Source organism: Cajanus cajan, chromosome 9 (genome assembly GCF_000230855.2).
Source record: "Cajanus cajan strain Asha chromosome 9, NIPB_CcT2T_4, whole genome shotgun sequence".
Taxonomy (NCBI): domain Eukaryota; kingdom Viridiplantae; phylum Streptophyta; class Magnoliopsida; order Fabales; family Fabaceae; genus Cajanus; species Cajanus cajan.
In genome coordinates, this window is record NC_138525.1 from 14,306,098 (window position 1) to 14,316,901 (window position 10,804).

General features: G+C 32.0%; 1 protein-coding gene and 1 pseudogene across 2 annotated transcripts; one reads left to right on the plus strand and one right to left on the minus strand.

Moving 5' to 3' along the window:
* LOC109814199 (uncharacterized) lies at positions 1 to 3,034 on the plus strand. 2 transcript variants are annotated; one of them, XM_083063629.1, is made up of 3 exons: positions 279 to 418; positions 1,694 to 1,725; positions 2,320 to 3,034. In XM_083063629.1, the coding sequence occupies exons 2-3, from the start codon at positions 1,723 to 1,725 to the stop codon at positions 2,683 to 2,685; spliced, it is 369 nt and encodes a 122-aa protein (XP_082919755.1). In that variant the 5' UTR covers positions 279 to 418; positions 1,694 to 1,722; the 3' UTR covers positions 2,686 to 3,034. The 2 variants fall into 2 exon arrangements, with proteins under 2 accessions (XP_020234157.1, XP_082919755.1); XM_020378568.3 differs by lacking the exon at positions 1,694 to 1,725 and having other exon boundaries at positions 1 to 418.
* A 4,051-nt stretch (positions 3,035 to 7,085) lies between these two features.
* LOC145951960 (secreted RxLR effector protein 161 pseudogene) lies at positions 7,086 to 7,595 on the minus strand (annotated as a pseudogene).
* Between the last annotated feature and the right edge of the window lie 3,209 nt (positions 7,596 to 10,804).

The following is a 10,804-nucleotide window of genomic DNA, read 5'->3' on the forward strand; positions in this document are numbered from 1 at the left end:
CGAGAAATAGTGCAGAAGAACGTGCTAGAACTAAGTAGATTTATAAGGTGCATTATTTGCATTCTATTCATTTGCATTCTATTCATTTGCATTGGTCGAAGCACTTATATTCATAATTCATTTTATGAACCAAAACGAACCATAAATTCCATTCAGATTGAATTAAAATGAAAGGTAATTAATTAGCTATGACATATTCATAGTTTAGAATCAAAGTGACAGAGACAGAGAATATTAATAATACAAGAGAAGAGGAAACAAAGAAAAGAATCGCATGATGGACTCGGAGATGGTGGAGGCGGAGGCGCCATCGCAGCCGCAGGCCTCCAGTTCCGGCCAAAACGACGCCGTTCGCGATTTGCTCACATTGGCTCGCCACCTCATCACTCAAGGCAAACCCTCCCAGGCCCTCCAAGCTGTAATTTTTCTTCATCTTTTTCATTTCAATTATTAATTTTCATATTTTTTTCTCTTTGATTTTTTTTTTTTTTTTTTTTTTAAGTATTTGGGGTTCGTTTGTTTGCGTTCTGTGCCTAAATGTTCACCTTTCTAGCGAAACTGGGCTAGTCTGCAAAACACGCTCTAGGGTTGGAAATGAAACTCGTTTTGAAGTTGTTGTGGAATGAATGAATGAATCACTGTTTTATAAGTTGCTAAATTAATGAAATTGAGAAAAATTAGGGATTTTTTATTTTGGGGGAAAAAATTAGGGATATTTTATATGCTAGTGTTTTACTAACCGGTATTAAGATACTTCCGATTTGAATTTTCATTTGCAATTTGTTGTGCAGTGTCAATTTGCTGCAAATTTTAGCATGCGCCTGCGAATTCTTTGCCTTTCTATATATTAATAAGTTTCATTAGTCAAATTTCGCATTTGGGGGATTTTGAATTTTGATACTGGGATATCTCACTTGTCTTGTGTGCCAATCTCCCTTGAAAGCTTTGCTTTAGGGTGTGTTAGATTTTATTTTGAAATCAATTGACATTAATTGAAGTTGGTTAAGAAGTATTTAAACTGCATCCTACCGATTGAGGCTGACATTAGGCATCGTGGGATTTTCTAACACCTACTCCTCTACATATGCTTACAAGAACAAGCGAAAGATAGACTATAAACTGATACTATAATGGCATTATGTGAAGTCTGTTTGATCTCGCATCAACTAAAGATATGATCTATGATGTGCTTATATTGGCATTGTGAAGTGCTTATAGTCCAAATTTAATTCTAAGATGGTGAAGCAGTTGGTGGCAGCTTCCCTTAATTAATTAGCCCTGATTACTTGCTTTATATAACTTAGTTTTCAGGAAATAAATGTTTATTTGTAGTTACTCTTTCAAAAAGATGGCAAAAGTAGGTGATTATTTCTTCAAAATAAGATGAACCGATTTGGATGGGCTTATTTTGGATTTGAAATAGATAATGAGAAACCACACTGACTGTGCTTTTGAATGAAAAAAGAAGGATTTTTTCTTGCACTATAAATGCTAATGCTACTCATTCTTCTCCTGCACTTCTGTGTGGGCAGTCCAACTTCTTGTAGGAGTGGAAAAGACAAGTGTTGCGTATCTCTGTTTTGTGCTTAAATCATAAAAAAAAAATCCCCATGAGTACCAAATTACGTATCTCTGATGAAAATGTGAGATAATCATTCAACTCCTAAACATTTCGAACTTCCCCAATTTGTAGGACTTTGGAGGATTTTAAACATCTAAACAATGGTAAGTAAACTTATTAATTAATCCCTGTACATTTCCCTTCTCCCTTTATTTTAATTAGATTCTTTCCCCTTCTTTCCTCTCCCACTCCCAGACTACCAAAATTGTGTTTACCTAAATAGACATTTAAATGATTTGAGGTACATTGCGCAGAAACATAAGTTCATGCTTTTTTAAAAAGTCTTTGCTTGCATCATCAAAATTGATTTCTTGTTACATACTTACCATGTTTAATCAAATCATGACACTTGGTAGGAGGTTTTTTTTTTTTGTTGTTGTCATACATTCCAAGAGGTCATATTTTCACTGATGCATTGTCAAACACAGTTCATTTCTCCAATATTAAGAATGGCTTGGTGACATGACATGACATGTGACAGTTTTATCTTTGACATCAATGTCTCTAAAACCTAGATAATAAAAAGTGATGTGGATTTGTGGATTCTACCATTCAAGCATTCCATCAAGGAAATTGCTTGATGTGGTGTGTGAAACATAAATCATGTTAGCAGAAGGTGCATTATGCTTGCCAGAAGAGAAAACATAAATCTGCACATTGTTTTGGTGGATGATAGTATTTATCTATAATTGGAACAGGTGGTTGTAGCAATGAAGAGTAGAGGTGGTGATGAAGCTGTTTTCCAGTCCCTGCATCGTGCTCGTGAGCTGTATAGAAATCGACTGCAAGAGAATGCTGCAGTCGATCAGCTGGCTTCTTTGTTTGCTGAGTGTGCTATTGCTGAAGCTCAACCTGTAATGATTGAACCACCTGCCAATAGCAACATTAGCAGTCCATTATCAACTACCCCAGATGCTCATGGAACTTCCATACTGGCTGAAAGTGGCAGGATGCAAGTAGTGTTGGATGCAGTTTCTGATGGAAGCAGCTTCATCTGTTTGAAGTGTGGAGGGCTTGTTAGTAACCATCGCAAAGATGAGCACTATGCATACTGGTGTTGTTAATCACAGTTCTTTCTATAAGGTTGTTGCCCATCTTCCATGGTGATGCTACTTTTTTGTGCATCTTTAAGATGGAATGAGCGAACATCTGAGTTCTGAATGCCTTATACTTTGATCTTGGGGAAAGTGTTGCTATGCTACTGTCATAGTGAAGTGAATTGCCAAACTTTGTTTCCTTTGAAGACTTCAATGCTATAAACCATACCAATACAGAATTGTCTCGGTAAACTTGGGTGTCCAAGTTTGGGCCATCAGTACCTCATGTAATCTTTAGTTTATTTTTGTGTTCTTTTTGAGTTGATATGTTTTATTAATAATTATAAAAGTAATACTTGATTTTCACTGTTTTTCATTTTCCAGAATTCACAAAAGAATTGGTGAAAATTAGCACTATTTTTCGTTCAGCATTAGGTTGAAAACGTCTTAGTTAAGATATCAAGTGAAAATAGAATGTCTTTTATTTTTTTTTTATAGTAATTATGATTAAAATTTCCACTATATAAAATTTAGAATAGATATATTGTAGAGATCATATTTTGACGAGACTGTTTTAAGTTGATTTATTTCAATGCGAGTGTTTTTAAATATTTTCTTGATCTCTCAAATTTTATAATTTTTATTTTATTTTATGAAATTTTAATATTTTTTAAAATTATCAATAATTAAATTTTTTTATTATAATAGAAATTAGTAAGTAATTTGTGAGTACGTACATATGTTTTTTTTTTTTAATTATTTGTGAAATGAATATAATTTAAAAATCTCTATATTAAATTAGAATAAAATATATAAGAATAAAATAATAAGGTGAAAATGTGTAGAAAGAAAGATAAATATGATGCGAACTTTTATATTAGGCAAAAAAGTGATTTTGGTCAAGCCCTCGATCTTGGTCAATGTTTGGACTATAAGTCCATCAGAATTATTAGGGTTATTATATATTTGAGATATTATTTTCTTTGATTTTTGTTAGACATTGAAAAAAATGTCTTGGTGAATTAAGGAGGGAAAATGATTATAAATTATCTTTAATTTTGATTAAACGATGTAAGACTTTTAAACATATTAGAATATAGGTTGTCTTCAAATTTTTGAATATGTCATGTTCAAGACATTTTTAATATTAGTACATGACTATTAAGAGTTAAAAATGACAATAATTTATTTCTCTTTATTGTATCATCTAGTCAATACTAAATTTTACTAAAAAAAAATAGTAATCCCAATTTTTACATGTGACATAATATAGAAAAGTCTTATAATGTAAATTTGTTAGCTTATTCATTATATATGTATTGACACACATATATACACATATAATATATAAACAAATTGTCAATTTATTAAGCATTATCATCTCTCTTTTTTAATTAGTAAATTTCTTGTAACCGTATTATCTTATGATGATTATCATCTTCACTTTTCTTTGTTATCTCTTTCCATAAATATCATATCTTAATAATCTTTTTATAGTCATCGTATTTTAATTTTTTAGTTTTAGTTAAAATATACCTAATAAAATTGATAACATGTGTAAGTAAAATATTCCAAATTTTATAGGTGTGAGCAATTAAGAAAAGTTAAAAATGTGATTTTGCTAGCCTAAGTAACAATAAACAACTAAATTTTGAAATGACTAAAATATCACAACTTTAATATTTGAGTATGAGAGTGAACATTTTCTCTTTCCTTTCTTTTTTGTTTGTAACTATTTTATAGCTAAATTTTAGGCATATCCACTAAGCTCTCTCTCTCTTAACATTTTATCTTAGTGGCTTTATTTTTTTGTGATTGAATTATCTTATGGTGAATATGATTTTTAAATCTCGTAATCTAACTATTTCATTATTTTTTTGTGAAAATTTTATATTTTAAACTATAATTATAAAATACTCATAATCTTTTAAATAGTTTTGAGTTTAGTTGCTTTATTTTCTTAAAATAGAGTTATCTTCTAATGAAAAAGGTTTACAAATCTCATAATTTTTTTTTTTTGTAAGTGACATATTTAAATTTTTTAGATAATTTGATAAATTTAAAAAGGTTTTATATTTCAGTGTTAAGGTTTAGGATTTAAGAGTTTAGGGTTTAAGAGTTTAGGGTTTACAATTTCAAGAGTTTAGAATTTTAAAGTTTAGGCTTTCAGGTTTATTTTAGTGGCTTGATTTTCTTGATGGAATTCTTTTTTGGTAAAAATAACTTCCAAATCTCGTAATTTTTATAGCCATATATTGTTTTGTAATTGACATATTTGAAATTTTAATTTTTTTAAGATAACTTTATAGATTAAAAAGTTTTTTTTATAATATCTTTTGGTGAAAAGGATTATAAATTTTGTAATTATTTTGTAACTAACATATTTAAAATTTAAAATTTTAGATAATTTAATAAATTAAAAATTAGTTTTATAATAGAATTATCTTCCATTAAAAATGATTTACAAATCTTGCAATTATTCTAGTATTTTTTTGTAACTAACATTTGTAAAAAAAAATTTAAATTTTATATAATCTGATAAATTAAAGAACGTTAAAAAATTTTAACATAAATTTTACTAAAAAAAAAACTTTAGTAATCCCAATTTTTACATATGACATAATATATAGAAGTCTAATAATGTAAATTTACTAGCTTATAATCAATAATGATAATAATGTATTTTTATTTCGATTGATTTTTATTTATCAATCTAAATGTTGTTGTTGCATTCCCAAGTGAACATTTTCCTTCTTTCAATGAGTTAAATTTTTTGTTCTATTATTAAACATGTTTAGACTTTTGCTCTTATATATAGGGTGAGAAAACTTACACATGTTTAGACTTTTGCTCTTATAGGATGAGAAAACTTACACGAGTGTACATAAGACTCTCATTTAGAAGTTCTAGAAGGATATACATGAAGGTGATATTTATTGTATTCAAACTTTTGTTGTTGAAAATTACAAAAACTACATGACATGCAAACACAAGAACAAATTTGCCTTCTAGTTTGGTACTAAAGTAGTTTCAAGCTAATGAATTTGTTTTGTTGTCCATATTCCAAATATTGTTGGTGGTGGTTTAGACAATTGAGACAGAATATGAAAATGAGAGTTCATAAATAAAAATATGTTTTTATACAATTTAAGGGAACGCAAAATGGAAATTTTGGGCATGTGTTAAAATCACATCAAAAGCAAAAATTGTTGACATGGATAAATCAAATTACATTAGGAATACAAGTTGGGTTTATAATCCAACTACTCCCCAACAAAAAAAAATTAAAAATGAATTACCAAAAAATAATGATTTAATAGAAATCCAAATTGTTTCATGAGCCCAAAACCATACCATAATTTCTTAAATTAATAAAATGCATAGTTTTTGCACTCACGTAAACCTGATAGACCATTTTTGGAAATAGAAAAATTTGCAAACAAAAGATGAATCAAAATCAATCGTCAAAGAAGAAAAATGAAAGTGTTTTAGGCACCACAGCAGATGGTAGGTCCTCAATAGCCACGTGGTCACAACTTTGATTTCTAGAATGCATTATTCTATAAATAATGAAAATGGTATGAAGCAGTCTACAATGCGTAAAAGGTATTTTGATCATCGAAAAAATTTCTTCTTTGTGATACTCACAATTGAAAATATCAAACTCTTTGGAAGCGTGGGTAAGATGAAAGACTCTACCTTTGAAAAAATAGGATTTTTGAAATTTAATTTTTTTGCAACTATTTTTTTTCATCAAACTACATTGATAAAACACTTATATAATCTGTCTTTACATTTTAGTTTTGCAATGCAACTTTGGTTGTAGTTTACGCAAAACATGACTAATAAATTTCACGTAGTTTCTAAAATTTTTCCCAAGAAAAAACTTGTAAAATCAATGTGATGGTGGTCAATAAAAGAATAGATAGAAAAGGAAGACTCAAGGAAAAAGATGATAAGATAATTTTCACACACTTTATTGAAAAAGGTAGTATGATATATATACAACCTACACGTCCTAATCATAGAGAAAAGGATAAAATGAAATAACAGAAAGGTAACACCTTAGCATATTCTAGAATGCAAGTAACAAAATACAGTTGTAAAGCAAAATAGAAAATAAAATTAAGTTTGATTATGGTCTTGTGTTTCTTTTAGCTTCCGACAAGTTAGAGGTTCAAATAGATCATGAAGCTCAAGCTTGGAAATATTAGTGTGAAAAAGCTTCGGAGGTAAAGTCTTAATGAACATATCTACAACTTCGGAGGTAAAGTCTTAGTGAACATATATACGAGTTGATGCGAAGAAGAAACATGAAGAATTTTCATTAGGTCAGAAAAGAGTTTGTCTCGAACAAGGTGGAAACCAATTTCCAAGTGTTTAGTCCTTTTGTGAAACACTGAATTAGTAGCAATGTAAAGTGCACTTTAACTATCACAATATAAGACATGACATTTATCACAAGGAACTTGCAAGCCGTGGACTAAATAAACAAACCATTGAAGCTCACAAGTGGCAGACACGAGGGCTTTATATTCTTCCTCAGTAGAGGATCGGGAGATAGTGGATTGTTTTTTCATTTTCCATGAAACTAGGGAGCTTCCTACAAAAGAAAAATAGTAGCTGGTGACGGAATGACGGGTGTCAACACACGTGGCCCAATCAGCATCACTAAAACCAAGTAATTGGTAGGAAGAAGACCTACTAAAGAAGAGGTCCTTGCCAGGACATGTCTTGAGATAATAAACAACTCGCATTGCAGCCTGAAAATGGGATTGAGTGGGTGAAACCATGAATTGACTAAGTTGTTGGGTTGTAAAAACAATATCTAAACGGGAACTGGTGAGATATATTAGGCGGTCAACCAAGCGTTTATAAGGCAGGGGATCATCAAGAGGGGCACTGGAATCTTGATGAAGACACAAAGAGTTATCCATGGGTGTGGAACAGGATTTGAAATTTAGAAGAGTTGCATCTGTAATGAAGTCCAGGCAATATTTTTATTGACATAAGGAAATACCAGAAGATGAGTGAGCAACCTCTATACCCAAAAAACACTTCAATTGACTGAGGTCCCTGATATGAAAATGAGAACTCAAAGAATGTTTGATCTAATTAATGTCAACAATTGAATTTCCAACCAGAACAATGTCATCAACATAAATGATCAAAGCTGTGAAAGAGGAACCTATTGCCTTAGTAAAAAGGTTGTGATCAGCATGAGCTTGCTTATAGCCAAATGATAGTAACAAATTGGATAGTTTTGCAAACCATTGGCGACTAGCCTACTTCAAGCCATATAGAGATTTCTTCAATTTGCAACAATGTGAAGGTGGATAACCTTGGAGTCCCGGAGGGATAGTCATGTAGGGAGAGACGTCTTCCGTGAGATCGCCATAAAGGAAAGCATTGCTGACATCAAATTGTTGCATGTGCCGATTGTTAATGGGGGCAATGGCCAGAACGACACGGATAGTGGTCATTTTAACGACAGGAGAGAAAATCTTTAGGTAGTCAATGCCTTCGATCTAGGAGTAGCCTTTGGCTACTAATCATGCCTTATAATGTTCAATATTACCATCAGGGCCACGCTTGACTTTGTAGAACCACTTGCAACCAATAGGTTGCACATTGGGAGGGGTTCAGACTATATCCCAGGTGTGATTAGAGACTAGGGCTTGTATCTCAACTTTCATGGCTTTTTGCAAACAAAATTTGGTGGTAGCCTCATGGTAGGTGGTGGGCTCGTACTCAGAGGATAGACTCGTGAGGTAATGAGAATGAGAAGGAGAAAGACGAGAATAATCAAGAGAATCATGAATAGGATAAGATACCTTTGAATAAGATTGGTGGGAATGCGTTGAAGTAGGGATGGAATCTTGGGCCAAGCACGACACTCACAATCGGCAAGGTAAACAGGACAGTGATGAGGACGATTTGAGCGATAGAGGGGTTAGGGTTTTGGTGTAGATGGTAGATTAGTGTGGTTAGGGGAATGAGTAGGGAGATCACAGGAGGTAGGGTAAGATTGAATGTGGGCTGTAGATTGCAGAGATGTGATGTTGGACTGGGTAGTATTAGGCTGGATGTGAGGGGTGTTGTAATTAGAATTGGGTGTGTCAAAGAAATTGGGTTGAAAGGGGTGGTGAGTATTAGGTTGGGAAGTATTGCGCTGGCAAATTGGGCTAATTTTTGTAAATGGAAAAACTGTTTCATTAAATAAAATATTTCGGGAGACAAAAATCTCTTTTTTATTTAGATCAAGAATGAGATATCCTTTGGTTCTTGTTTGATATCCTAAAAAAAACACCACGTCTAGCACGAACATCAAATTTTAGACGAGGAAGGTTTGTGAAAGCATAGCGCAAACAACCAAAAACTTTTAATATAGAAAAATCTAGATTTTGCTTGTATAATAATTCAAAAGGAGTTTTATTTTCAATGATAGGGGGTGAAGTGTGATTTATTAAATAAATAATGTGTTTTACAACATATGACCAATAATGTTTTGGGAGTTGAGATTGAAACATAAGAGCCCTAGCAACATTAAGAATGTGTTGATGTTTTCTTTCAACTCTACCATTTTGTTGAAGAGTATAAACACAACTTGTTTAATGAATAATTCCTTTAGATGCAAAAAAATCTTTTTGAAAAAATTCAGGGTCATTATCTGAGCGTATGCATTTAATGGGGATATTGAATTGATTTTTAATTAAAATAACAAAATTTTGAACATGTGTTCTAACTTCCTTTTTGGATTTGAGAAGGAATGTCCATGTATCATGACTAAAATCATCCACAATGGTTAAAAAATAATTGTGACAACAGACATAAGATTGAGAAAAAGGACTCCAAATATCCATATGAATTAAATAAAAAAAATTTGAGGCTTTATTAGAACTTGGAGAATATGATAAATTTTTTGTTTAGCTAGGTGACAAATATCACAATTCTAATCAACATGTCTTGAAATAAAAGGAAAATTAGCATGAAGGATGTTAAGGCGAGTTCTAGAAAGGTGACCAAGTCTAAAATGTCAAAGGTTGGAGTTGGTAATAGGTGGAGTGGAAAAATTGTTGATGAATGTAGCTTTGGGAAATGTATGTTTGTAATCCGTGTTCACCTCCAAGTGATACAATCCATGCTTCAACTTGGCCAAACCAATCATCTTCAATGACTTCTTTTCCTGTATTTGACAATGAGAATTAGAAAATTTAAGTGTGTAGTTGGAAGAAGAAGACAAAAGATTAGGAATTAAAATCATATTAAATTTGAAATTTGGCACATAACAAGTGCCGATGGGATAAGGACGTAGATTATCAAGCTACTCCCACATAGATTTGAGAGCTGTAAAATAATTTATAATAGAATAGGAGCCTTGCCTAAGACCATGTATCTCCTCCTAGAGCTCTACGATGCAGAGTAAATCACTCTAAGAAAATCATTCACAGAGATCTGTCCAGATGTCTATGGCACGATCAAGGAAGATGATGCTTTGTGCAATGAGTGGTGACCAAGAATTTAGCAGCTAGGACATTACCAAGGTGTTACAACGTTCCCAAGAAGGATAGGACGGATCATTAACATCTGGTGTAGGTATGGTGCTAGTTAAGAAACCCATCTTGTTCTTAGAGATTAAAGCCATTCTAATTGAACGGGATCAGGAATGATAATTGCTACCATTTAGTGCTGGAATAACAGAGCTAGAAGATGGGTTTTCACTAGGATGAATATGATATGGACTTGAGGGATCAACATAAGGGTCAGGAATTATATCTGACATTTTGATAGGAGAATCAATAGAGCTCCAAAGGGGGGAGCTCTGATACCATAAAAGAAAAGACAGAAAAGGAAGGCTCAAGGAAAAAGATGATGAGATGATTTTCACACATTTTATTGAAAAAGACAATATGATATATATACAACCTATATGTCCTAATCATATAGAAAAGGACAAAATGAAATAATAGAAAGGTAACACCTCGACATATTCTAGAATGCGAGTAACAGAATATAGCTGTAAAGCAAAATAGTAAATCACGCTAAGAAAATCATTCACGGAGATCTGTCCAAATGTTTATGGCACGATCAAGGAAGATGATGCTTTGTGTAATGAGTGGTGACAAAGAATTTAGCAGCTAGGACA

Bases quoted from the DNA above. Each gene is read 5' to 3' on its own strand.
- LOC109814199 (XM_020378568.3), top strand. From the start codon at position 275: ATGATGGACTCGGAGATGGTGGAGGCGGAGGCGCCATCGCAGCCGCAG. The intron at 419-2,319 runs GTAATTTTTCTT...TAATTGGAACAG, and splicing joins CCTCCCAGGCCCTCCAAGCT to GTGGTTGTAGCAATGAAGAG.